General features: G+C 43.4%; 1 protein-coding gene across 5 annotated transcripts in view; it reads left to right on the top strand.

Moving 5' to 3' along the window:
• The window catches only part of FUBP3 (far upstream element binding protein 3), a 73757-nt gene that overhangs the window by 19395 nt on the left and 28738 nt on the right, over nt 1–25624 (top strand). Inside the window, exons 3-13 of one of the 5 annotated variants that reach the window (XM_042478760.1) lie at nt 2435–2485; nt 3002–3035; nt 7834–7883; nt 10138–10209; nt 11483–11540; nt 14146–14308; nt 15947–16045; nt 17373–17477; nt 20911–21013; nt 22096–22220; nt 22794–22935. In XM_042478760.1, the coding sequence (XP_042334694.1) occupies nt 2435–2485; nt 3002–3035; nt 7834–7883; nt 10138–10209; nt 11483–11540; nt 14146–14308; nt 15947–16045; nt 17373–17477; nt 20911–21013; nt 22096–22220; nt 22794–22935 (1002 nt within the window). The remainder of the gene's footprint in view (nt 1–2434; nt 2486–3001; nt 3036–7833; nt 7884–10137; nt 10210–11482; nt 11541–14145; nt 14309–15946; nt 16046–17372; nt 17478–20910; nt 21014–22095; nt 22221–22793; nt 22936–25624) is intronic. The other 4 variants (XM_042478763.1, XM_042478762.1, XM_042478764.1 and 1 more) reach the window with 4 other exon arrangements.

Here is a 25624-nt window from a genome sequence, read left to right on the forward strand (position 1 = left end):
ATAACTTTTAAAGCCCTACATGGCCTGGGTCCAGACTACTTGTGGGAGCACCTTCCTCCACATAATCCACCCTGCACCACTTAGGTCCCTTGGGAAGAATTTACTGCAGCCAGAGGGCCTTTTCATCTGCCACTCCTAGGTAATGGAACGATCTGCCAAAGGAGATCTGTCACATTACCACTCTAACAGCCTTTAAAAAGGCTGTTAAGACAGATTTTTTCTGGCAGGCCTTTCCAGATTAGCCTCCCCTCCACTGATATTGATAGCCCCTGTCTACCCCAAGAAAGATAGATGTCTCACCTCTGATTACCTCTAATTTTAGCTAATTTTAATTTTTCTTTTAATTACTATTTCATATTGCTTATCTTACACTGGTATTGTTTTTAGTTTGTTCTTTTCAGGATTGGGAGGGGGGTTGGGGTAGGGGATTAATTAGAAATGTGGGTTTTAATTGTACATTGTATCTTATTGTTGTTGCTTGTTGTAACCTGCCTCGGTCCGCAGGGAGAGGCAGGCTATAAATAAAATTTATTATTATTATTATTATTATTATTATTATTATTATTATTATTTATTCACCATTTTTTCACCCCCTCGATGCTTTTATACTGTTCAACATTTTTTAAAATAAATTCCAAAACCATTTCCATTTCTTATCACATCCAATAGAGAGCTTTTGTATGTGTTTGCTGTTTTTTGGCAATCTGTATAAACCCACCCCGTGGGCCAGTATATTGCCCTGTACTCCAAGCCCATTTGCTTACTCTAAATGTCTGCTGTTTGTCATGGAACTTGAAGACATAGCCGTGTTACTCTGGAAAATCAGTATGCAAAGGGATCTTATAGTACCTTGACTTGAGCCTACATGCATCGAGGAAGTGGACCAAAGTCAAGGAAAGCTCATGCTACCAGCTTTGTTTCTGTTAAGAGGTTACTGAACTACTCTTATAGTGCGTCTATTCCATTTTTACGGCTCTGACTACCCCCAGTAGCATTCTGGGCTTTAGTTCAGTGAGGTCTAAGAGTGCTCTGGCTGAGAGTTCTAAATTCCCTCCCTAAATTGCAAATCCCAGAATGCCACAGGAAGCAGCCAGAGCAGTAAAAGTGGAATAGCAGCACTACAAGAGTGCAGTGCGGTAATCTCCATAGTCTCAGAGGTACTACAAGATCCCTTTTCATGGAACTGGAGTTTAAAAGGGTGGGGAGAAAATTGTTGCTTTTTATTTAGAATTGAATTCTTGTGCATGGTTTTTAAAGAAGGCATTTGAAATTAGTTGGCATATGAATTAATTCAAATCAGCTGGATATTGAGCTGTGGTTTGTGCTAGCCATCGTTCATAACTAAAACTGATGTAAATACAGCAGGGTAATGCAACAGGAAACACATAAATGTCCTCGTTTTTCTAGTCCTCCAGCGTCATATGCCCATTTCTCTTTTGGATAAAATACAAATTACATGGGTTGTGAACCAATTTCACTGCAGTAACATTACCTGGCTGTGGTTTGTCAGTTCAGACATTATGGTAAATCGTGGTTTGTGAACTGATTTCAAACAGTTTTTGCTGATTCTGGTTTTGCCAGCTGATTATAGGATTCTGGCTTGCTAGTTCAAACTTAATGGTTATTTCTATCTTGGCTTCCATAGAAACAGTGTTGTTTCATTTGGCCAGTTTCGGTCAACTATGAAGAAACATCTCCTTCCCTAGAATGGCCATAAATAATTCAGCATTCACTTTTGGTCTTAACTAACTGAGTTTGTCATTTCCTCTGAACCCAACAAAGTATATTTACTCTTAACTATGGTTTGTTCAAGACAAGTCACAATTGTGATGTGCTGTTCAGTCTAAACCCAACTAAATTATTAGCTTTGGCTTGTTTTGAACAAACCATAGTTAAGATTATGTATAGTTTCTTCAGTTTGCAGAAACCCACAAGCTCTGGTTAACAAAAAACTAAAGTAAGAACTTCTAATTATGACTTTATGATGGAGGGACAGAACATGTGAGTGCAAGGCTAGCTGTTCCTTGCACAGTAACCCATAATTTGCTGTGATATCTCAGCCAGCTTAATGTATCTGCTCTAGTGAGTTGATGGTACCTGTTGCAGTATGAGGACAGTCCAAGTTAGAACGTGTGATGTGGTGTTTTCCTGTAGCTTTGCAGTTTTCTCTTCATGTCTGTCTGTCTGTCTCTCTCTCTCTCTCCATCTCTCTCTCTCTCTCCCCTTTCTGTCTCTAATATCTCTAATCCCTTTATGTTGGAGATAATAATGCTGTCAGTGGGGAAGAGACTGCTAATAGAAGTATTCTGATGGGTGGTGGACAGGACAGCACCTGGCAACCTTGCCTAGTTCAGCTGGTGGTATTAATTAGAAATGTGATAACACATACAACTTGGTGACACAAGGTTCTTTAACAGCCCTATTCCTTTAACAGGTCTTCGTGTAAGTTGGCTCCATGGAGCACAGATAAGAGAGACCCAGAGAAGTATGTTACAAGCTCCCCTCCCTTCTCTCTCTCAATCTCTCTCTCTCTCTTTCTCTGTCTCTCTCTGCTTATGATTAGACTAAATCTTCCAAAATCTCTGTGTCTTGGCTGCTTCTTCTTTAATGTGTACCAATCTGCTTGATCTTTTTTTAATAGGGGTTTTAATTTGGGGAGGTTGCTGGTGGGGCAGGCGATACAACTGTAGGGATTTGGGGGGCCAGGCAGGATTTCTCTCCCATGCTTCTCAGCATGAGAGTAAGGTGGATCAATTTCCTATCCAGTGTTCAGCTGGACACTTTGCTTCTAGGCTGTTGTTGATCAAGAAATCCCCTCCTGTTTTGTCCCAAGTAACACATTCATTTCAGCCACTGAACCCAAATTGCTGTTTTTGCTCTGCTTCTCTTCTTTTTTTTCACCCCCTCGATGAAAATGGTAAGAACTCTTTTCTATAGAGATGAAGTTAGTTTATCCGTGCTAATGCTTTGATTTTTCTTTTTTCTCTCTTCTCTGCCACAGTAGGTAACCAGTTAGGGGCCCTGGTACATCAAAGGTAAGCAGTGGGTTATGTTTTATTATTTATTGATCACTTCTAATTGTTTATTGATCTGCCATCTGTACTGGAGTGTTAGGAAGTCAGAGGTTGAAAACGTGGCAAAACTGTGTTGGCTCAGTTTCTTTTCCATACCCCTCCCGCCCCTGCTTCCAAGCTTAAGCTCTTTCTTTATGCTTTAGTATATTACAAACGTTTCTTTGGGGAAAGAGGTGAGGTGTGGATAACACAAAATTATATTGAATTAAACTTGTGCCTTGGACATGAGATCCGAGGGCCTACTTTGGTCAGGGTAAGAGGGATTGTGTTGTTGTTGTTGTTGTTGTAGTTTAATTGAAACAGCATATCCCTGTGCTGTATTATTAGTTGCATTTGAAAGCCCCAGTCAAGTTGAAAAGCAGATTGCCACGTGGCATATTGCAGAGATGTCTGTTGCTGTGCAAAAACTGCAGACCAATGCCCAGAACCAGTACAACCCCTTGGGATCCAAGCCTGGCTTTTGGCAGTGGGACAAGTTTGTGTAACAACTAGCATAGTGTAGTGGCTTGAGTGTTGGACTAGAATTCTGGGAGATTGCGGTTCAGATCCCTGGTTGGCCCTGGAAACCCACTAGGGGACATTGAGCAAGCCATAATCTTAGCCTCAGAGGAAGGCAGTAGAGGCAAACCTTTACTGAATAATTTTTTAAGGAAAGCTTTATAAGAGGCAGCATGATATAGTGGTCGGAGTGTAGGAGAAGAGCATTCAAATCCCCACTCCTCCTCTGAACAAATATTGCTAGGAAAATGTATGTGGGTCACCATGATAGTGAAATTACTTGAAGGCACGTAGCAGAACAGAATTCTGCATGATGACTTGGTGGGCTGTTACAGCCACCATCAACCATCTTTGTTTCCATAAGATACAGAGATATCTGACCTGATCAATATCATAAAACATACCATTTATTTTTTGTTGTTGTGCCATTCCTGCCTTCTCCCCTCAAAAATGGCACTCTAGGCAGCTGTATTGAATAAAAAAATGAACTTGACATATATACTTGAATATAAGTCAACCTCTTGTATAAGTTGAGGGCAAGTTTAGTAAATCACAAAACAACACACACAGACAAAAAACTAAAATTAAATCACATTATTAAAGAAAACGCAGCATCCAACTGGTAACAAACCCTTTCCTCAGCAACATTGCTAACAGCCTGCATGAATAAAGTGTATTTATCTTATAACCTGCCTTTCTCCCAGCAAGGGAGTCAAGATATTTCACAACATAGACAAAAACACAGTGCGTATAATTAAAAGACCACAGCACCAAGAACAGTTAAATAACCTCTACCATTTAAAACTGTACAGTGGTGCCTCGGGTTACGAAATTAATTCGTTCCGTGGCACCGTTCGTAACCCGAAAAGCCTTCGTAAGCCGAATTGCCATAGGCGCTAATGGGGAAAAGCCGCGATTCCGTGCGAAAAAGCCGAAAAAAAGCACCAAAAGTTTTTTCGTAACCCGAAAAAACATTCGTAACCCGAAACAATGTTTTCCTATGGGATTTTTTTCGTATCCCGAAAATTTCGTAACCTGGGTATTTCGTATCCCGAGGTACCACTGTACTGCAAAAAAGTCTTTGTCTGTTCATGGCCCCCAAGAAGGCCTTTCTTACATCCTTATTAAAGGTGTCTCTAAAGGTAATGGTACCAACAGCAGTCTTCATCTGTGGGCAGCCCATATAGGAAAATACTGACCAACTTGTATAGAGCTTTGAATGCCACCTAGTCTGTAATCAGTTCTGTTCAAGGGTCTAAGCATTTGGGACATTTTTCAAAGGCATTTTTCATGTCGATTTGTGTTGTATGTCTTCAAGTTATTTTCAACTTATGATGAGCCTTAGTGAACCTGTCTTGGTCAGATTTGTTCAAAGGAGGTTTGTCATTGTTTTCTTTTGAGGAAGTGGGACTTGTCCATAAAGGAAAGTTAGTTTTCTTCCATGTGGGAGAAGATAACAGTTGAGCTTATGAGAGTGGCTTACCTATGGCCACCAGTTGACCTTCTCATGGCTAGGGTGACTTGAACCTGAGATGTCTGGCTTACAGCTTGGGCCTGTAGCCTCTATAGTTAGTTGACTTCCAGAAACAGATTTTTCTCATAGTAAATGGACAGAAATAATGTTGATATTATTAGAAAGTTTTCTTCTTTTTAAAGATGGGCATGGAGTTATGCCAGATGCAGAGTGATGTCCTTCTTAATGCTGTTCTTAACTAGTAGGTCTTCTTGGAAGGGCACAAATATTCTTGAAGTTAAAACAGAAAATGAGGTGGGTATCTCCATTTGTCAGCAGTGGAGGAAAAGACCCTCTATAGAAATGGCCTAGGAATGTGAAAGTCTTTCTTCTAATCAGTTATGTAGATAAATAGAGAAGGCCACATTGGATTCTTAAAATCATAGAATTGTAGAATTGGAAGAGATCACAAACCCTTTCCGAAAAAATTTGCCAAGAAAACCCTATTATAGGTTGGCCTTAGAGCCGTCCTAAGTTGGAAACAACCTGAAGGCACGTGACAACAGAGGAGGAACCCACAAAAAATGGATTTCACCCTACTACTGCTAGAACAGGCAGGAAAAGTCTGATATCATCAATTCGAACAGCTTTCTAGAAATGGCCATCTTGTCTCATCAGTTCACAGCCTAACCAAGCAACAGAACAAAAAGGCACCTTCGTGGTGAGTACCCAGTATAGCATTCTTAGGCTTGATGAGAGGAGAAATCAACACAGAGTGGGTCATACCAAAGCTTCACCAGAAATCTAGGAAGGGGAGTGGTTGTGTTTATGGCTGAAGTGCTTTCTAGAGCACTCTCCTGTGAAAATAGCATCAACAGTGAAGCCCTGGAGAAGCTTTACTGGTACAAAGTTCCTTGCCTGCAGGGGTACTTTTTAAGTTTGCATTTGTTATAAACATGTTGTTTTTAATGGGTTGATATCAGATTCAGTCAGATTTAATAGATGATCCATTAATACCTTCTGTACTTAGAATAAGTTAGTTGTGACTGACCTAATGAGTTGGTTCCAGGTTTTGTCATAGGCAGAAATGCAGAAATCAATAGAAACAAAGTGAACTTTAACTAACATAATTCCCATTTGAGTGGGTTGACTATTAAATAATTACCATATCTGGGACTAACTCATTATGCTGATGTCACCCAACTCTATTTCTCTTTTCCATCTGGTTCCAAGGAAGCTTTTTCTGTACGAAACCAGTGGCTGCTGTCAGTAAAGGACTGGGTGAGGTTGAACAAATTGAAACTTAATCCAGTCAAGACAGAGGTGCTTCTGGTCAACTGAAAGACATATCAGATAATAGGGATTCAGCCCTTGCTGGATTGGTTATACTGCTCCGGAAATCTCAGGTTCACAGCTTGGGTGTGCCCCTAGATTCGGATTTGAGTGCGGATGTCCAGGTTTCAGCTGTGTCCAGGAGCATACTTGCACAGTAAAAAGTCAGAAGTCTGGCTGTAATCAGTGCCTTGAATGCATCCTGTTTGGTCTACCGTAATGCACTCTGCTTGGGGCTGCCTTTGGAAACTGTTGAGAAACTTCAGCAGATCCAAAATGCTCTGGCCAGATTGCTGACTGGGGCTGGTTACATGGATGATGTGGCTTCCCTGCTGAAACAACTTTACTGGCTATCAGTCTGTTTCCAGACAGAATTCAAAGTGCTGCTTTTGACTTTAAAAATCCTAAATCAGTGATTCTCAGTGGTTTTGCCCCTGTGGCCCACTTTAGATCCAATACATATGTCAATGTATGTGTGTAAGGGGGGAATTTGTGTGGAAGACTGTGTGAATGAACATATCTGAAGGAGAGAGTTGGAAAAAACATTTAAGAATTAATGTGTGACAGAAAGTCACTGACACACCAAGAGAGGTGCCCAACATGTGAGAAAGAATGTATTGAGTTTGCCAAACATCTTCCTTGTCTTTCTGTTCGCCTCCAGGATAGGAAAAAAAAACAATATGGGGAAAAGAGGCAGGGAGCGAGGGACTTTGAAGTGTCATGCCCCTCTTGACCAACTCTGTGCCCCCCAGGAGTCTCTTCCCACCATTTGAGAATCACTGCCCTAAACAGCTTTGGTCCAGCCTATCTGAAGCACCGTATCTCCCTATACAAGCCAGCCTAAGTGTTAAGGTTGACAGGGAGGGCTTTTTCTCACTCCCACCACTTTCGCAGGGAGAGCCTTTTCTGTGGCTGCTCCCAGACTGTGGGTCGGCCCCCTCCTTGCTCTCTTTTCACTGGCAGCAGAAGACAGTCTTATTTAGACAGGATTTTACTTATGGACGGTGTGAGTGCTATTGGTGTGTTTTAATATTTGTTTGTTTTTAAATTGTTTTAACTGTGTTGTATGTTTAACCGTTAATGTTTTAATATTAGTATTAATTATTTTTTACTTTTGTAATTTATGTTTTAGTTGTATCCTTTTCAAATTATTGTAAGCTGCCTTGAATCCCATTTTAGGCGAAAGGCGGAATATAATTCCAATAAGTAAATCACTCTGTGGTCAACATCTGCCAGACATTGACCATAGAATTAGCACTAGCAGGTTTTAAGCAGAGGCTGGATGGCCCTTGTTGTCTCTTCCAACTCTACGATTCTATGAATATATTATCAATATTAATTAAAATTGATACAGCTGTGTGGTTTTCCAAAATGCTGTGCTAGTTTCTTGGGAATAGAAACTAATTTTTTAATCAACTTTACTGAATTATATTACAAGAATTTGTGGTAATGAGCTTTCCTTTTTCTTCTTTTCAGGGCAGTAATAACAGAAGAATTCAAAGTGCCTGACAAAATGGTTGGATTCAGTAAGTATCCCAGTTCAGTAATTCACCCACCCACCCCTTTCTTTGCTGCATATGGGGTTTCTCAAATGCTTATTCTGGTGAAAATGACTTTGTATTATGATAGGTAGTATGTGATGTAACAGCATGAGTTCTCTTAATGCCTGTAAGAATGTGGCAATTGAAGGAGAAACCATTTTTCCTCTAAACTTAAAAGTCAATTAAGGATAGTTTTGTTACTCTCTGCTGATGGGGACCTACAGTTAAAGAGCTGGATGGCAAACTTGGCTAATACTAAACCTAGCCAAAGGCAGGGTGGGTTGGGTGCTTCTGTATGCATAGAGAGGATACACCACTTTGAAGAGGGAGTGGGCTCATTGCTAGGGAACAGAGTACACACCTTGCATACTCCAGGTCCCAGAAGCAAATTTCATTTAAAAGAGTTGAAGTGGAAGACCTAGGAAAAACCTAATGAAGCCTGATCAAACAGAACGACAGCACCTTCATTGGAAAAGGCCTTCCAGTAGATTTTGGACTGCATTTTACACAGCCTGTGACAGTTGACTATGCAGGATGAGATTGATGGGAGTTTGTGGACTAACTCAACGGGCGGCCCAAAAGTTCTAACACTTAATTTTATTTCAGCCTGCCACATCCTGTTGCAGCTAGCTAGACATCTTAGGCAAGAACTGGATGGGACTAGGTGGGACTAGAATGCTTAAGAAATCACTTGGTCCTCTTCTGGTCTCTTCACTTGTTATATTCAGTAAGAGAGTCCTTCCTGGTAGTAAGTTATCTGAAGTCTGGTGCACAGTGGCTCAGGATGGGTTCTTTAGTGCCAGAGTGCCCTTATCCTGGACTCCTATCACAAGGGGGGGGGGACATTCAGCCTGTGGGTCAGATTCAGATTCTTAGTGGAGCATGTTCTGGAGTGGGCAGCACCAAAGGCAAAGAAGGTGGGATCTGAAATACCCATATAGTTCAGATTCAAGTTCTTATTTTAGTAACAAAGGCGCGTTACAGACCGCCCAAAACGGGCAGTCTGCCGCCGCCACCGGTTCCTGCGCCCGGGAACCGCAGCGGCCAAACCGTGCGGTTCCCGGGTGCACCCAGAAAGAAGCACCGAAATGGTGCTTCTTTCTGGGCCCTGGAAGTGGCGCCGCGAGGCACTGGTAGTGCACTCGCGGCATCACCTCCGCCACGCGACGTCTGGATGCTATGCGTCCATGACGTCAAAATGGCGCCCCCCGTGTGGACGGTCGCCGCCATTTTGTGCAGACTCGGTCCATACTAGGGTTGAGGGGCGTCAGGGACGCCCCTTCTCAACCTGAACACGCCCCTTCTCAGCCCTAGCACGCCCCTTTGGCGCGTTTGTAACACGCCAAAGGGCCCCATACAGATAGGCCAAAATAAAGCTGCTTCAGGTCACTTTGGAGGTATACTGTTTCAATGATGCATGCATACTAAGAGTCTAGAAGCTGCGCCAAAGCTGTGCCCTGGTCCTTAGGACTGAATCATGGCTTTGGCGCGGTTTCTGGACTCTTAGGATGCATGCATCATTTAAACAGCATACGTCCAAAGTGACTCAGAAGCAGCTTTATTTTGGCCTGTCTGTATCGGGCCAGTCTTAGGAAAGGAATTTCAAACTTTGAGACAAAGGCCTATAGAAAAGCTGGCAATCAACCGAATGGAGTCATGAGTAAGAAAGGGGTGACCATCTGAGGAATTCTCGGGATGGATTCAAACTCCAAGAGGGACATATTTGTCCTCCCTCCCTCCCCATCCCTCCCCCCACTTAATTAGTCCAAATTAACAACTTGCCAAACCTTCTGGGTTTTTGAGTCTTATTTAAAATGTACAGTCATCCCTCAATATCCGTGGCTTTGACTTGCGGTTTTGATTGTTCATGAGGTCAAGGCTGCCTGACCAGGAGGGAGGGAGCAGCCAGGAAGAGTGCGTGCACCAACCTTCCCCCTTTCCTGGCTGGATAGCTGCAGCTAACTGTCCTGGAAAGAGGAGGAGGATCAGCCCCACACACATACACACCCTTCCAGAATCTACCTGGGAAAGGGGTGGGAAGCCAGTTAAAGGAATGGGAAGGCCAGGGGAAGAAGGAGCATGTTGTCCTCCTGCTCCTCTTGCCCCATCCAGGGAGAGTTATTTGCAGTTTTTCCACATTTGTGGGGTCTTGCACCCTTTACCTCTGCAGATGTAGACAGCCAACTGTACTTGTTCAAACAAGCAGTTCATTGCTGATTGATCTGGGTTTTTTTTCCAGTTATCGGCAGGGGTGGTGAACAGATCTCCAGGATTCAAGCAGAGTCGGGCTGCAAAATTCAGATTGCACCAGGTAAGCATATATTGTTTCTCTTCCTCCCCCTCCCTCCCTATTAAATAAATAAAATAAATCCAGTGAAGCAAGTTGGCGCAACAATCGTCTGCTAGAGCTGTGTATATTATTTACCAGAATGACAGGCGGAGGTTGCCACTGTTTGTTTTACTTCTACCTTGCTTCTCTACAATGATTTTCTTTAAAAATCTGAGGAGATGTCATGGATGGAGCAAGCTTGCTATCTTTCTACTCCAGAGGCTAAAACTTTAACCAATGGTCTCAGATCACAAGAAAAGAGATTACACTTAAACATTAAGAAAAACTTGGCTCTAAGGGCTGTTCAACGGTAGACTTTTCTCTGTGTCTTTAAAGGAGTTGTAGTTCAAAAAGTCACTCTTCCAGACTCTAGGACACATTGAGCACATCATACAGGGTATGTCTCTTGCTTCAAAAGTCCTTCAGAACTATTGGGTGAGACTCATGAGCAGGTTCCATGGAACAGGGCTTGCCTGTCGCCTGTGTTCTGCTCCAATTTCCTGTTCATCTTCTGTATGTATCTTACTAGTGTCAAGGGGACATCTACCCACCCACCCGTGCCAAATGATGTGGGATCAATTCAGGGAGCAGCAGTTGGGAGGGCTCCATGGGAAACAAGGATCAATACTTGAGGGAGCAGCTCTTTCTCTGTGTGTACTTGTCCAAGGATTGAGGTCTGCTGGGGTATCCTTCTCTGTGTCCCTTATTGAGGTTAGTACACTCTGTGAGGGTATGGGACAAGTCTTCTCAGCTGTGGCACCTCAGGACCAAGTAAGGATCACTTTGAACAATATATACAGTATGTAGGACTTGGGATTCTGTGCTGCAAAACACTGGTTGGGTGTTCTGAAATTCAGTTTTTTAGCATCAGTTTTATGCAAACCTTACTATACAGTGGTACCTCGGGATACGAATTACCCAGCTTACGAATTTTTCGGGATACGAATAAATCCCATAGGGATTTATTGTTTCGGGTTACGAACGTTTTTTCGGGTTACGAAAAAACGCCGGCGCTGTTTAAATGGAGCCGCGCGGCTTTTTTCCCCATTAGCACCTATGGCAATTCGGGTTACGAAGGTTTTTCGGGTTACGAAATTAGCCGCGGAACGAATTAATTTCGTAACCCGAGGCACCACTGTAGATCTATTTAAAAATAAATTATCTCCCCAGATGTGAATTGATATCCTAGTGTAAAATGTGGAATGCACCCAGTTAGCTCTTTGTTTTGTTTTTGTTTTCTGTTTTGTCTTTACAGATGGTGGCGGGATGGCAGAGAGACCCTGTGTCCTCACTGGAACACCAGAGAGCATTGAGTGAGTTTTTAAGAAACATGGCTCCCTCTTCTCATATGCTTTCCCCTCCTCCCCTCTTATCTCCTTTTCCTTTTCCTTTTTGGTTCCCCTCCCCCTTTTCTTCTCTCAGTTGCTGCCACAAAAAGGCTGTGTATATTTGCTGTGCTCCAAAACGCTTTATAAAAAAGAAGTCAAAGAGTTCTGCAATTTTACCCATTAAAGGCTTCCTTCAGTTTTGCTCCCTTTTTTGTTTGCCCTGTGTAGACCAAACTCCTGGGTCCAGTGCAAGGGAACCTGAGTGATTTTGCAAAGTGTTGGAAAGTTTATCCCAGCCTTGGAAGTGAGGATGTATGGGAATACTACTTTTAACCAGCTTTTGATTGTTGACATGTATTTTTGTCGCTGGCAGGTGGAAAGCTCCCTCTACCAACCCTTTCCAATCCCTCCATTTGCGCAAGATCTGTCTAGTTTGGTTGCTTGAAGGAGGGCTTTCACAGTAGAGGCTTGAGAGTGTGTCTACATTTGTTTTACTTTTATTTTGCTTGCAGTTAATCCCTGTTCCCTCCTAAACCCTCTTTTCCTTGTTCTGTGGAGAAATGAGAGTGTAAATCATGGGATATGCTCCCAGAGTTGCACCTTGCAAAAGTTGAGCTCTCTCTTTCTCTCATGCACCTCAGTTTGGCAAAGGTAAGGAACAGTTCATGAAGACTTTAGGTGTTCCTTACCTTCTCTAAGCTGCAGTCTTAATGAGAGACATTCCACCACCATCTGTCTGTAGAACCTTGGTGAGCCTGGTGGATCTTTTCCCATTTTACACTAAGATGGAATAAGCTGAGCAAAGAAATCACAGAGAACTCTAAAGAACAGCATAAGTGAGAGTCCAGGGGAAGGTGGATGAACCTGTGTCCCACCAAGTGTGGCTGATCTCCCAGTTCCCATCAGCCAAAGCCATTGTGGCTAAAGGTGCTAGAGGGTGAACAAGACATCCCTTGGTGAACAGGGGCAGGGTCCTCTGGTCTTGGAGACCACTAGCAAGACTGGGTTACCTGTGATTGCTTCTCCGGTGCTTTCTTTCATCCCAATTCAAAGGGAGGTTGAAGAAGGGCATCCAAACACCACTGGCTACATGTTTAGATAATAGCTGGGAGGTTTTGTAGGATAAAACCACCTCCCCTGAATCCTAAGGCTTCCCTGGGTATTTGCATTTGGCCCATGCATGAGTCACCCCACCACCAATACTGCTGCAACCTGATCTAGGCGCTTTCTATCCTCCCTCCCATCCTTTGCCAGACCCTACCACCTGGTTGCCAAGCAGCGGGGGGGATTCTGCTCTCTCTAGCCCTATAGAAACTTTAGGGACAGTGTTTCCTCCCTCCCCCTTCCCAGGAGCTGAGCTTGCCTCTCCCAAGCCATTTTGAGGACCTCTCCCCGCTGGGACTTGGAACCACGAGCCTCAGGCTTACAGGAACCCACTTAACAATATGGAGCTGCTCTTTCTCTCCCCCAGCCTTTGGGTAGGTGGGTTTTTTCCAAATCCATCTATGGGAATTTTTTTTATTATTATTTTGAACAGTTACAGTTGGTTGATTAATAAAACACTGAAAGAAAAACCCTTGAAATACACAAACCTAGACATTGTACTGCTTTATATTAAAAAAGAAACAACCGTTGTTCTGGTTCTTTTCCTTTTTTTAGGTTTAAGGGATTTTGTTGTAGAGCTGTAATTTTGTAGGCACTGAGGCAAAATAAATATAATTGACAAGTGCATGTAAGAGGCCAAACAATATGGGCATGTCTGTCTGCTGGTACTGCAGAAGGGGGGCTCCTTTACCCCCACTCAATAAAAAGATGGTTGGAGCAAAAGAGGAAGGGTGTAAAATATTCAAGATCTGCAAAAAGGGTGTGGGGTGGCAGTGGTGGTGGTGGGAAAGATGTAAGGCTATTGTGGTTCATCAAAGCTTAGGCAAGGACCTGTGTTTTCTTTTGGTGCTGTGATTTACGGTCAGCGTGATTCCCATGTTTCATTCTGCTCAAAAACTGAACATTTGCCTTTTTTTTTAAAAAAAAAAAAAAAGGGAAGGGCTACATGTGTCTTTTTGCTGCATTTTGAAAGCGTGTTTTAATATGTAGCTGGGTTACAGAGCTGGAACTTCTGGGTAGCCACAGGAGGATCCATAGGCCTGGTCAAGCTTCTTTCCTGGCCTGCCTCTCCCCATCTCACCTCACATGTTGTGCACCTTAGTATCTTAGAGATAAAGCACCCTAAAGCACTGTCAATGTGCAGTCTTCACAGCCCTATATTTTGAAAGGTTGGCTGCTAGAGGTCTTATTGTATTTGGGAGGTTGACCTGTGGTGTCAGACCTCTTGTCCAAAGTCAAAATGGGGACATATTTGCGAGCAGTTTTACTATATTTGAACCACTAAGTTGCCATAGTGACTCCCTAGTTACCTTCTCATTTCTGTTTCCTCTCCTTTCTCTTCTTTTTTCTTCCCTTCCCTTCAAATCATCCTGCATTTTTATAACATCCCCACCCCTGACCTAGCCAGATGGGAAATGCATGTACAATCTAATAGTTGTTTTCCTTGATGATTTTTCTTTCTCTGTGTCCCCCCTCCCCAATAAAGACAAGCTAAGCGGCTACTGGGGCAGATTGTGGACCGCTGTCGGAATGGGCCTGGCTTCCACAACGACGTGGATGGCAACAGCACCATTCAAGAGATTCTCATCCCAGCATCCAAAGTAGGCCTGGTCATTGGCAAAGGAGGAGAGACGATAAAGCAACTGCAGGTGGGCAGAGTTCCATTTCTTCCTTAGAAATTGCTTGATCCATCTTCTGCTAAGAGTTTATGTTGCACTGGGAGAATCTTGTGGCTAGTAGGACAGCTAGGACTGAACCTTAGGGCCCCACAGCCTGGGAACCCCCAAATGTCAACTACCAAGTAACAGATTATAGAGCAGTAGGAAACAGGTCCAGACTGTGACATCTGGGCCAGCATATGGTCATGGCATAGCCACCAGAACTGATGTGAGTTACCACAGCATCTTTCCTTTATTTTAAAACATTTTGATAAGGATTTCCATATCTATATCCAAAATTATCAAATTGAGAATGTCCTACTTTGTCCACAACATGGAATTTTGCCAAATGCGGCAATGTCCCTTACCTATCCACTCTCTTATAAGCCCCCAACAGCTCTGAAAACAAATTTTCAAAAATGGCCAAAAATGTTCTCATATCATTTTGAGTATGCCTGGGACATAGGAATGGGTGGTCCTGGGGTGAAAATTGATCCCTGCTCCCATACAGTTGCCCATTCCTAATGTGTAAGGCATTGGAGAAAGAGGTTTCTTGGGCCAACATATTTTCTCTGCTTTCTCTTAACCACCATTGCCTAGGCCTGTATAAAATCCAGCCACTGGCATTGGGCAGCAACAGGATTCCAGCCACGATAGTGTCGTGACTGAAGCATGATTAACATGCCAAACTTCATGTTTTGGTGATTTTTTTTGGGGGGGGGGAGATTTAATTAGGATTGTCAAGTGGATTTTTTGTCTTTTGTGTGTGCAGCTGTAATGTATCAGGAAAGTGGAAGTAGTATGGAAGGTTGCTGTGTGGATGTAGAGGTCAGAAAGGAAAATTACTTGTGAAGTAATGACCACTGAAAGAGTAAAAGGCACAAGAATAGGCCTAAAATTACCTAGCTGCACCACTGGCTGTCATGTTTTAGTGATCTTGGATTTTGGCTAATAAAGTCTCAGAGAATTTGTGGTGTTGGAACAGTGGGAGAACATTGTCCTTCTGGGTTGGCCCTAGATATCTCTTGAATTCATTCAGTTTTTCCTTTAGGGCAAGGGTGGGTCCAGTGTTGTCCCCTCAAGATCTACTGTGGGCCACATCTTCAAAATTCTTAATTTTGTTGCATTTTTCTAAAACAAGATGTGGCCAGAAGCCTTAGGCACCTCATTCCACGCTGTTGTAAGGCGCTATACCTTACTTTACAGGAGAATTACATCTCTTAGAGTTCTCTCTTCTGTCAGCTCCTTCTTTAAGAAGTCAAATTGTCTCCCAGTAGGCATGTTTAGTGGCTTTTCTGCTGTTCTGTGGAGTTTACGCATAACTTTCTGCAGGTCTCTTTTTGGGTCAAATGCAGCAGAAACAGTATTTGTACAAAATAAAACTGTGAAGGGGTGGTAGTGGAATTTCTTTCTGGTCTCTTTCACTTGGATTTTACAATCACTTGCCTGTCTCGGTCACCCTAAGCCACTTACATATTTGAATGACCAATCTGGAGAGCTCCTGTTGCTTTTGTCCCCTTTTTTATTATTGCATTCATAGCCTTCTGCCTGTTTGGACATTCCATTTATTTTATTTTATTTTTTGCGTGTGTGTTTATTTCCCCCGTTGCCTACATGGTGCATGTGCAGGAACGAACAGGCGTGAAAATGATTATGATCCAAGATGGCCCTTTACCGACTGGAGCGGATAAACCTCTTCGGATTACTGGAGATGCTTTTAAAGTACAGGTGTGTATCAAAGAGGATTTGCCGTCGTGCTGATAGAGTTTTAGAGGGATTTGGAATAATGGCACAGTTGTCAGCGCTTGTGTGAGCTGTGATCGCCTCTGTGTATGTGTTTGAGGAGGGGCTCAAGCACCACCACTCTTTTATATCTTGGTTCCTTTCACAGTAACAGCTCACCCAAATTGAGTTTCGTCCAGGAATGAAAACCAGATGAGCATGCAGAACCTTAAATTGTGAAAAATGTTTGGACCTACTCTGTGCTCTGTAAAAAAATTTATGCAGCAGAAGGGGAGACAGTGGAGTGCAGTGGTTTGAGTGTTGGATTAAGACTGGGGAAACCTGAGTTCAAATTCCCACTTATCCATGAAGCTCCCTGCATGACTTTGGAACAACCACAACATCCCTCAGGCTAATCTATCTCCCAGAGTTGTTTGAAGGACAAAAACAGGAAAGAAAACTGCATATAGTGCTTTGCGCTCTTTAAGACAACAGCAGGGCCTATATATATGTAATAATAAGCCTCTTTAGAGAAGGTATCTTCAAAGCTGGAGCATTGCAGGGTGAACAGATTTGGCTACAATGCCCCTGTTGCTGGGCTGGAACTTTTTGCCCCAGCAACTGTTGATTCCTGTGCCTGAGAGTAATTTCCAGAGAGGAGAGAACTTCCTGTTCCATATATTTGTCTTAAAACAAAAGTTATCTTTGTTGAATGCTATAGGCTCTTTCTCTCCCTTCAAAGTAATGATTCTGTGTTTTACAACCTGCTTCCACAAGGGCTTTTTTTAAAAAATTAAACCACAAAGTTCAGCAAGTTAGATTTTACTTTCTTCAAGAAAACCTAAACTTTGTGTTTGCATGAAGCTACGTGAGATCCAATATAGGTAGTCCTGTTACTCCAGTAGCCAACAAAGGTGATGAATTCTAACAGAAATATAGCTAAATGGGGACTGCAAGAAACAGGACCATGGGGTGTTTATATCCTTTGGAGAACCTGGGGTGAACAAAAATATGAACACATCTAATATTATGCCAAAAATAAGGAAAGCCAGTTAAGAAAGAGAATTGAGCGTCTTCAGAAGCCATCGCATAATGAATATCTGTTAGGGAATGTGAAGCAGTAAATAGAATGGCGTGGGATACCTGCTTGGAAAGAGGAGCTGACTGGTAGTTTGAACAAGAATTCTCCTTCTATGAGGGGGTGGGAATTGTACAGCCTTCCAGATGTTGACCCAGCAGCCCTAGCCAGCACAAATGATGCAATATTAGGTTGCAGTTGCCACACGTGTTTCACCCAGCATAAATTCTCCCCTTCCTCCCCCCAATTATATAGCAAGCAAGAGAGATGGTATTGGAAATCATCCGAGAGAAAGACCAGGTGGACTTCCGAGGCATACGCAATGACTTTACTTCCAGGATGGGTGGAGGCAGCATAGAGGTATGTACACCCCTTATTGCTTATCTTTGGGGATAATGGGAATGGGGGATGAGTAGAGAGGGAGATGTGTAATAGCCTTCTCTGCGAATCACACAAATGGGTTATTCTGTGCCTGCGCAGCATTTTCAGATTCTACTGGAATCACTAGGGAAGACTTTTCGGCAGTAGCTCCATCCACCTCCTATATAAGACCAGTGTCTTCCCGCTCTTTCCCAGTTCCTTTTGTCCGTTGCATGAGCAGCATAGGGAACTTGACTTGGAAATTGCTCCTTCCTTTCAGTTTTACTTTTGACTATGTTTTGGCTCTGACCTCTCTTCTGGGTAGTGTTTTGGCTTTTCTCGGACTCTGACTAATGATAACACATGTCTTTCCTGACCATTCTTTGTCTTCTCCTTCGGCTTGGTCTACTCACGATGTCCTTTAAAAAATGCACTGAGTGCGGAGGCAAAATTCCCAGCAAGGATGGCCACTCCATGTGTCTCCATTGCCTGGATGAGGGACATAATGTGTCTATCTGCCCTCATTGTAAGGCCTTCATTCCACAGGACAGGGAAAATAGGGCAATACACCTTCATTCTCCAATTTACGTGCAAATTATTAAGCCTCCTTCTACCTCTAGGGCCCCTGCTAAAACATCTTGGGACGAGGGCAAACCCTCATCTGATGTTCCTGGGTCCCTAATCCCAGAGAAACTAAAAAAGCCCACTAAAAAGGCGACTGGCCAGTTGCCATCTCCTAAACTGAAAAAGTCTTTGGACTTGGCCACCAATGTAGAGAACAGGCAACCGGTCTTGGAATGGTGATCCATTTCTGTGGGTGATTGTGAGCTGGGTTGAACACCAAGAGGAACCAGGATTGGAAGGGGCGCAGACGAAGTCAGGCCTGAGGTGTGACATAGGTTGTGGATACCATATGGCCTAGGGCGACCTGAGCTGTCTGAGCCCTGGCAGAAAGGCAGGACTGGATGGAGAACATAAGGTTGGAAAACCTGTCTAGAGGAAGATATGCTCTCGAAATGTTGGAATCTAACATGGCGCATATGAAGCGTAGAGGTAAGGAAAAACAATGACATTCTGTTGACGGAGATAAGCTGCCACGACTGCCATGCACTTGGTAAAGACCCTCAGTGCTGTGGAGAATCCGAAGAACAAAACACGGTAGCGAAAGCAATTGGGACCAACATAGAAGGCAAGGAAGTTTCGGTGGTCCTATCGGATGCTGATGTGAAAGTAAGCATCCTGGCGATTCAAATTGGTGAACCAGTCTGATGCCTGTAATAGTGGCAAGATGGATGCTAGCGTTACCATACGAAATAGAACAGGTGAAAGAGTTTAGGAAGTGTAGGTCCAGAATGGGGTGGAGGCCTCTATTTGGCTTTGAAACAACAAAATATCTTGAACAGAAACAGTCTCGGGCTCAAGATTGGTCTAGGGGTTCGATGGCCCCTTTGATGAGGAGGGAGCGCAGTTTATCAAGGAGGATGAAAAATTTTAATACCCAGGAATCAGATGTTATAGAGGCCCAGGAATGGTAAAAATGGGCCAAATGATCCCCAAAGGAAGGAGAAAGGACGAAGTGTGCTGAAAATTTTCAGAAATGCCGTTTGCATTGGTCAGGATCCTTCTTATTATCCCTCTGTTGTAAACCACTGGGATTCCCAGTGATTGGGCGGTATATAAATAAATCCTATTATTATTATTATTATTATTGAAGGGTTATTTGTATTTTGACTTGTGTTGATGTTTCCCGAGGAAGCAGATTCTTGAGGAGGGAAACGTTGGTGTTGGAAATCAGAATGCTGGCTGTTTCTACCCTGGTTGGGGGGAGTAAGTGGGCCATTGCCATCCCGAATGACGTTGGTTTGGGAAGGGAGACCGAGTAATGGAGAAAGAAAACACACCATATGTGCTTCAGTATGCAATGCTATTGCTCGGCTTTTTTTTTTCCATCCGAAAGATCATAGTAGAGGGGCAAAGCCCTTTGTTGATATGCGGCCATTTAGGCCATGTAGTTGACAATCTTGAGGTCTAGGATTGCAATGGCATAAGATTTGTGTGCCATGGTGTCCAGCTTGCGGCCCTCTTTGTTGTTAGGAATGGTTGCCGTGTTAGGCGTAAAACGGAGTTGAGAGGTTCAACTATGGCAGAATTTGGGTGAAGATGCTCAAAAAGCCAGGACTCTTTAGAAGGGATGATCCGGTACAAGTTGTCTATCTTCTTAGAGGTAGACTGTGTGGAGGAAGGAAAGTTCCAGGATCGTTTGACTATCTTCATCATGGAAGGGAGAAATGGGATCGCGGCGGGAGTTGGCACCTTGCCATATACACCCTCGTCTATGGGATCAAGAGCCTCAGAGTTGGTATGGAGGACATCTATGTGGAGAGCGTTTCCCATATGGAGCACCTGTCCCGCAAATGACTTGATGTCATCAGTCAGGGAGGCTGTATCATAGACTGTGAGACTGATGAACCGAGTACAGTCAGTGTCAGAATAGTTGGCAGACTTGGAGAAGACCGAAATCACAGGACGGGCCCTTGAGGATGTGCAGAGAGAAGAGACTTTTTGTGGAGGGGACCGAGGTCGGACCTGAAGTTGGGCCTTGGGAGCCAGAGGAAGCTTGAGAGGGTTCTGTCGGACCTGAGCAGAAGAAGTGGGTAGAAAGGATCGTGGGAGGTCGGCCTGTGAGGTGGCAGTAGAAAGGCGAGACCGAGAGGCAGCTGCTGCAACCAAGGCAATAGGGTTAGGGCAAGCCCTGGAGGATGGAAGAGATGGGTTCGTTGTGGGATGAGAGTGATGTTCGTCATGGGGTTCAGAATGAGCCAATGGTGGAGTCCTCCTGTGTCAGTTGTTATTACATCTTCAGTAGAACACATTCATATGCAGTGTGTTGTGGTTCTTGAACCCCTTGTAAGCTGCCTTGAGTGCCATTTTGCTGAAAGCTTGCCTGGGGCAATTCTGAAATAAATATACTGTAGCATCAACTGTGGACTCCTCTGCAGTAGTCCAAGAGGCTCAGTTAGGATCAGCCACCACAGAAGCTCCTGTTCAACACCACCACTATACAGTATAAAGCAGTGGTGGAGAAACCTGATGCTTTCCAGATCTTGTTGGACTTCAGAGGTCCCACCTGTGTGACCAATTGTCAGTGATTATGAGAGTTAGACAGGAGCTCCTGTGTCATCAGGGTGTCCAGCAACATTACTTTGCTTATGAATGTCCCATCTTCCAGATCTAAGTGGTAGGCTTTGGGAATGATGTTTAACTTGCCCCCTTTCCCAAGAGAGGTGCAACCAGTTCTGAGAATTGTAGAGCTGAATTTAAATGGAATGATCAAAGGTACCTTTGAGTACACAGTTATTCAAGCAGAGTATGTGGTCGATGGGGTCTCTACTACCTTTTTCACTCATGCTCTTATTAACTGCTTTCCCTGCAGGTGTCGGTGCCCCGATTTGCCGTAGGAATTGTAATAGGAAGAAACGGAGAAATGATAAAAAAGATCCAAAATGATGCTGGTGTTAGGATTCAGTTTAAACCAGGTTTGTACACCTTTTCTCAAAGGTTTGCCTGATTTTGTGTGTACAGCTATTGACTAACAGTTGTTTTCTCTCACATGTGAAGCTGCTGTCTCCTGTGCAGTCAGGATACACACTGATGGTCTAGATCAGTATTATCTAAACTGGTGATGGCAGCACATGGCTTCCACATAATTTTTCAGCACCTGGAACTACCAGAAACATCCAAAATACATTTTTTCTATTAAAGAAAGAGCTACATTTCTGGAAACTTCCAGGCTACATTTCTGGAAACTTCCAGGAAGTGTGATTCTCATTTAAAACAAGCCACCAGCTCCTCCTCTCACTTGGTGGCTTGTTTTCATCAAAACCAAGATTTTTAGAAAACTGGAAGTAGGACTTTCAGCCATTGTTAGTATTAATGGAGTGAGGGGCTTCAGCTGGCAGCCGGTGGATTTAGTGGAATTGGCTCCTAGAGCAGACAAATCTGGTGACTTTTCATTTACCACTTCTGGCATTGGCAATCCATGATTTTATACAGGGCCTACCCAACCTTCCCTGTTAGTGCTAGGGAATGAACCTGTGTGGAGCAAAGTACTGAGCTGATGGCTAAATATTTGGAGGATGTTGTAGAAGAAGCAAATAAATGCATCCTTTATGGAGCATCAGAGACCAGTAAAAAGTGAAATAATGAACGTGTTTATATATATTTTTTTCTATGCTACCTCCTGTAAAATAAAAATATGAAATATTGCCGTCCTCTGAAGGTGAGAGAACATGACTTGCCCAAAGTCACCCAGTGGGTTTCAGTGGCTGAGTGGGGATTCAAACTTTCTCCAGAGTCCTAGTCCAACACTCAAACCACAACACCACACTGGAGCTACACTAGCATAAAACATGAGCAGGTTTCTGGCCAAATTCTTAAGTTCCAACAGATAGATTTCAGGGTTCTAGCTTAAAAAGTATACTGAGAACATCCTAGAATCCTGACATCTGTCCACCCCACCTAAGAGGTTGTTACAGAATTGACCTTGTTGCTTCCATGTTGGAGTATAGGGGCATCACCCCTTGCCTAGGAGAGAATTTGTTGTTTGTATTTCATTTAGGTTCTGTCTCCTGTTGCTCTACAGATGATGGGATTAGTCCAGAAAGAGTTGCACAGGTCATGGGTCTCCCGGATCGGTGTCAGCATGCTGCTCACATCATCAACGAGCTCATTCTCACAGCACAGGTGAGTAGGGTTGGCTCTATCTAGACGGCCAAGATTTAGGCCCATTCTTGCAACCTGGAGGGATGAGCAGCAGTATGATAGGCTGAACAGATTGGATTCCTCATATTTGCTACCCCGGTGTGCCATTTGACTCCTGGGTGTGTCTGCTGAACCTGTGCATGTAAACCAGAGACAGTAACAGCAGCAGCAACACCTTGTCCAGTCACCAGGTCTTCAATACTTATATAGTGATGGCCTCCTGCTGAGAACACCTGGTATGTTATTGAAAGCACCTCTAGCCCCCATGACTCCAAAGAGTATCATAATTCAAGCAGCCATATTTGTGGGAATTGACAAGACTAAATTGAATAGAAAAAATTCTCAGTAAATGGAGGTTGAAAAGTGCAAAGCCCACCATCCATTAAAAAGTGAGGCCATGAATAACAACAGGTCCATCACAGTAACTAGCACCCTGTGCCTTTTGTATGGGAGTCTAGCATCTAAACATTCCTTGTATCTTTTGGTCAGGGTACTTGTTTGTGAACAAATTATGGTTGTAGCTGTGTTAATGACTGGCATGTTTTTCATTTCAAGGAGCGTGATGGTTTTGGGAGTCTTGCCGTGGCCCGGGGAAGAGGTCGTGGCCGTGGAGACTGGAGCGTTGGCACCCCTGGAGGTGTGCAAGAAATCACCTACACAGTGCCAGCGGATAAATGTGGACTGGTCATAGGCAAAGGTGAGCATCATGGCAATTGGAGGTGTTTTGTCTCAGAGTTTGTAAAAGACAGTTGAGTTTGAATTTGTTGTTGTTGTGTACCTTCAGTAGTTTACAACTTACAACAACTCTAGGGAAAAATTATCAGTGATTTTTGTGCCACGATTTGTTCAGAAGGAGTATTGCCATTGCCGTCTTCAAAGGTTAAAAGTCTTTGAACTGTTCAAGACCATCCAGTGGGTTTCTGTTGCTGAGTTGAGATTTGAACCCTGGTCTCCAGGAATCTTCATGCAGCACTCAAAGTGATGCACCATTCTGCCTCTCATAATGCTTTCTTGGCAACCCCTTCCATAGGATTTTCTTGACAAGATTTATTTGTCATTGCCTTCTTCTGAGGCTGAGATAGTAGAACTTGCCCAAGGCCACCAAAAGCTGAGCAGAGATTCGAAACCTTGTCTTCCAGAGTTCTGGTCCAGCACTCAATCTACTATATCATGTTGGTGTTTCATAAATATTAACCCTCTCCTTGTATTTTCTTGGCAAGATTTGTTTCAAGGGGATTTGCCATGGCCTTACTTTTAGGCTGAGAGATTGTGACTTGCCCAAGGTCACCCATCCCCAAGGATTGTATGAATGGAAATGCTCTACGTTAGTCCTATTGCAAGACCTGGCCTGTGGATGGGTGCTGTGAACTTTTGGTTGCCCCTCCCTGGAAAGAAGAAAGAAAATCATATATGCTCATCTCTAAGTCTAGAAATGTATGCCCAAAAATTGATCCCAAAATCCAGAATCAACTTATATACGGGTCAGTATGGTAATACCGATAATGGCAGCTCATTCAGTGACAAACACATACACCTTCTTCCCCACTTTCCCTCCATGCCTTGGACTGGGCTGCTGGAAGGAGAAAGAGGGCAGGGCAATTTTTATTTCTATGGGAGTCACATCTGATCCAGTTACACACACACACACACACACACACACACACACACACCTTCCTCCCCAGGGGCAAAGGTGCCTGTGACTGTTTAACCCCATTCTAAGGAAAAAATGGCTGCAACTGGAAGCTCTTTGGTGCTTCCGTGCTGCAGAAGAGAAAGAGCCTCTGTCCACTGCTGGGAACACACTGAAGAGCCACCATGGACCTGAGGAGCCTCAAAGTTTTACCCTCAACTTATCCATGGGTCATACCAAAATCCATAACTTTGGCCCCAAAACTTGCCCTCAATTATGCATGAGATCAACTTATAGTTGAGTATATATGGTAGTCATAGTGAGTGGACACAAATATGGTTCTGGTCCCTAGCACAGGAAAAATAATTACTGGTCTCCCACATCAGATAGTCTTATAACCCTATAGGACTAACTTTGTAGTCCTCCAGGTGGTGCTGGACTACAGCTCCTAGCACTGGTCATGTTGGTTAGCGTTGGAGGGAGGTTGATGTCCAAAACCCCTGGAGGGTATGCCACATTGGGAAAAGAGGGTATTCCTAGGATGGAGGAGTATAGCTTGTGAGCCATATGTGGCTCACAAGGAATGTTTCTGAGGCTCCCTGGGCCCCATTCTTGCAAAAAAATGTTTTGTAAATGCTCTTTAGGGGAGAACTTCCCCATGCATTTGCCTTATGGTGGGCAATTTGTTCATTATTTCATTCATTCATTCATTTTGAAGTTTCTAAAAATGGAGAATAGTGAGGTTACAACATTGGGAAGACCAGTGTGCCTGCCAAACCCTTGGCAGTTGCCCTCCTGCATCTTTTGAGGTTTTATGAAGTAAACTTGGGGTTCTGTCTGCCTTACCCTTGAAGTGGGAGATAAGAAATCAAGCTTGTAAAAAAAAAAAAAAGAATTCTGAGCCCTTAACTGGACATTTTATATTATATTTATTTCTATCCCATTATTTCCCCAAAATTGGGACAAAAAGCCAGCTTACAATTTAAAAAAGCAGTACAGCTAAAAACAACATACAAAAAATTGAATGTTGTAATAGGATTAAAAGATGAACACAATAAAAGAGTTCAGATTTAAAACCATACATCACCCTCAGCCCTTTCTTTAAAACTTTCCATTTTAAACCCATCTTGAAATTCCATGTAAGTAAACAAATACTGTATTACCATTTCCTAATTGGAGGTTGATTTGCAAAAGCAGTGTTCCTTAAGGAAATTCCAAAGTCAAGAAATAATGGGTTGTGTGTTGGATTAGGACTCCGGGAGACCAGGGTTTGAATTCCTCCTCCACCATGGAAACTCACAGATGCTGGTGAAATGTCAGGAAGAAAATCTTCTAGAACATGGCCACATAGCCCGAAACACCCACAAAAAACTATCACTGGGGAACCTTGGGCAGGTCGTATCCTCTAAGCCTCAGTGAAGGGCAAAGACTTCTGAAGAAACCTTGCCAAGAAACTCCCACGCAAGATGCGCTTTAAGGTTACTGTATGTCAGAAATGGACTTGAAGTCATACAAATAGAAGACTTCGCTACTTGCACTGAGAGCTTAAGCTAAAGTTTTTCCAAGAGCTTAATGCTTTTCTGAAGTATTCTGTGTCCCAAGAAAATAGAAATTGAGTGTTTGATTCTGCTCCCCCATATTCTTGCTTGAGCAGCAAAGGGCTGGTGTCAGAATTTGGCTGACTCTGTAGGAGGCAATTGCTGAATCTCCTCCTCCCTCACCTGCCCTGCCTGACTCTTAAAGAGATGGGATGGTG

This window comes from Sceloporus undulatus, chromosome 7 (assembly GCF_019175285.1).
Source record: "Sceloporus undulatus isolate JIND9_A2432 ecotype Alabama chromosome 7, SceUnd_v1.1, whole genome shotgun sequence".
Taxonomy (NCBI): domain Eukaryota; kingdom Metazoa; phylum Chordata; class Lepidosauria; order Squamata; family Phrynosomatidae; genus Sceloporus; species Sceloporus undulatus.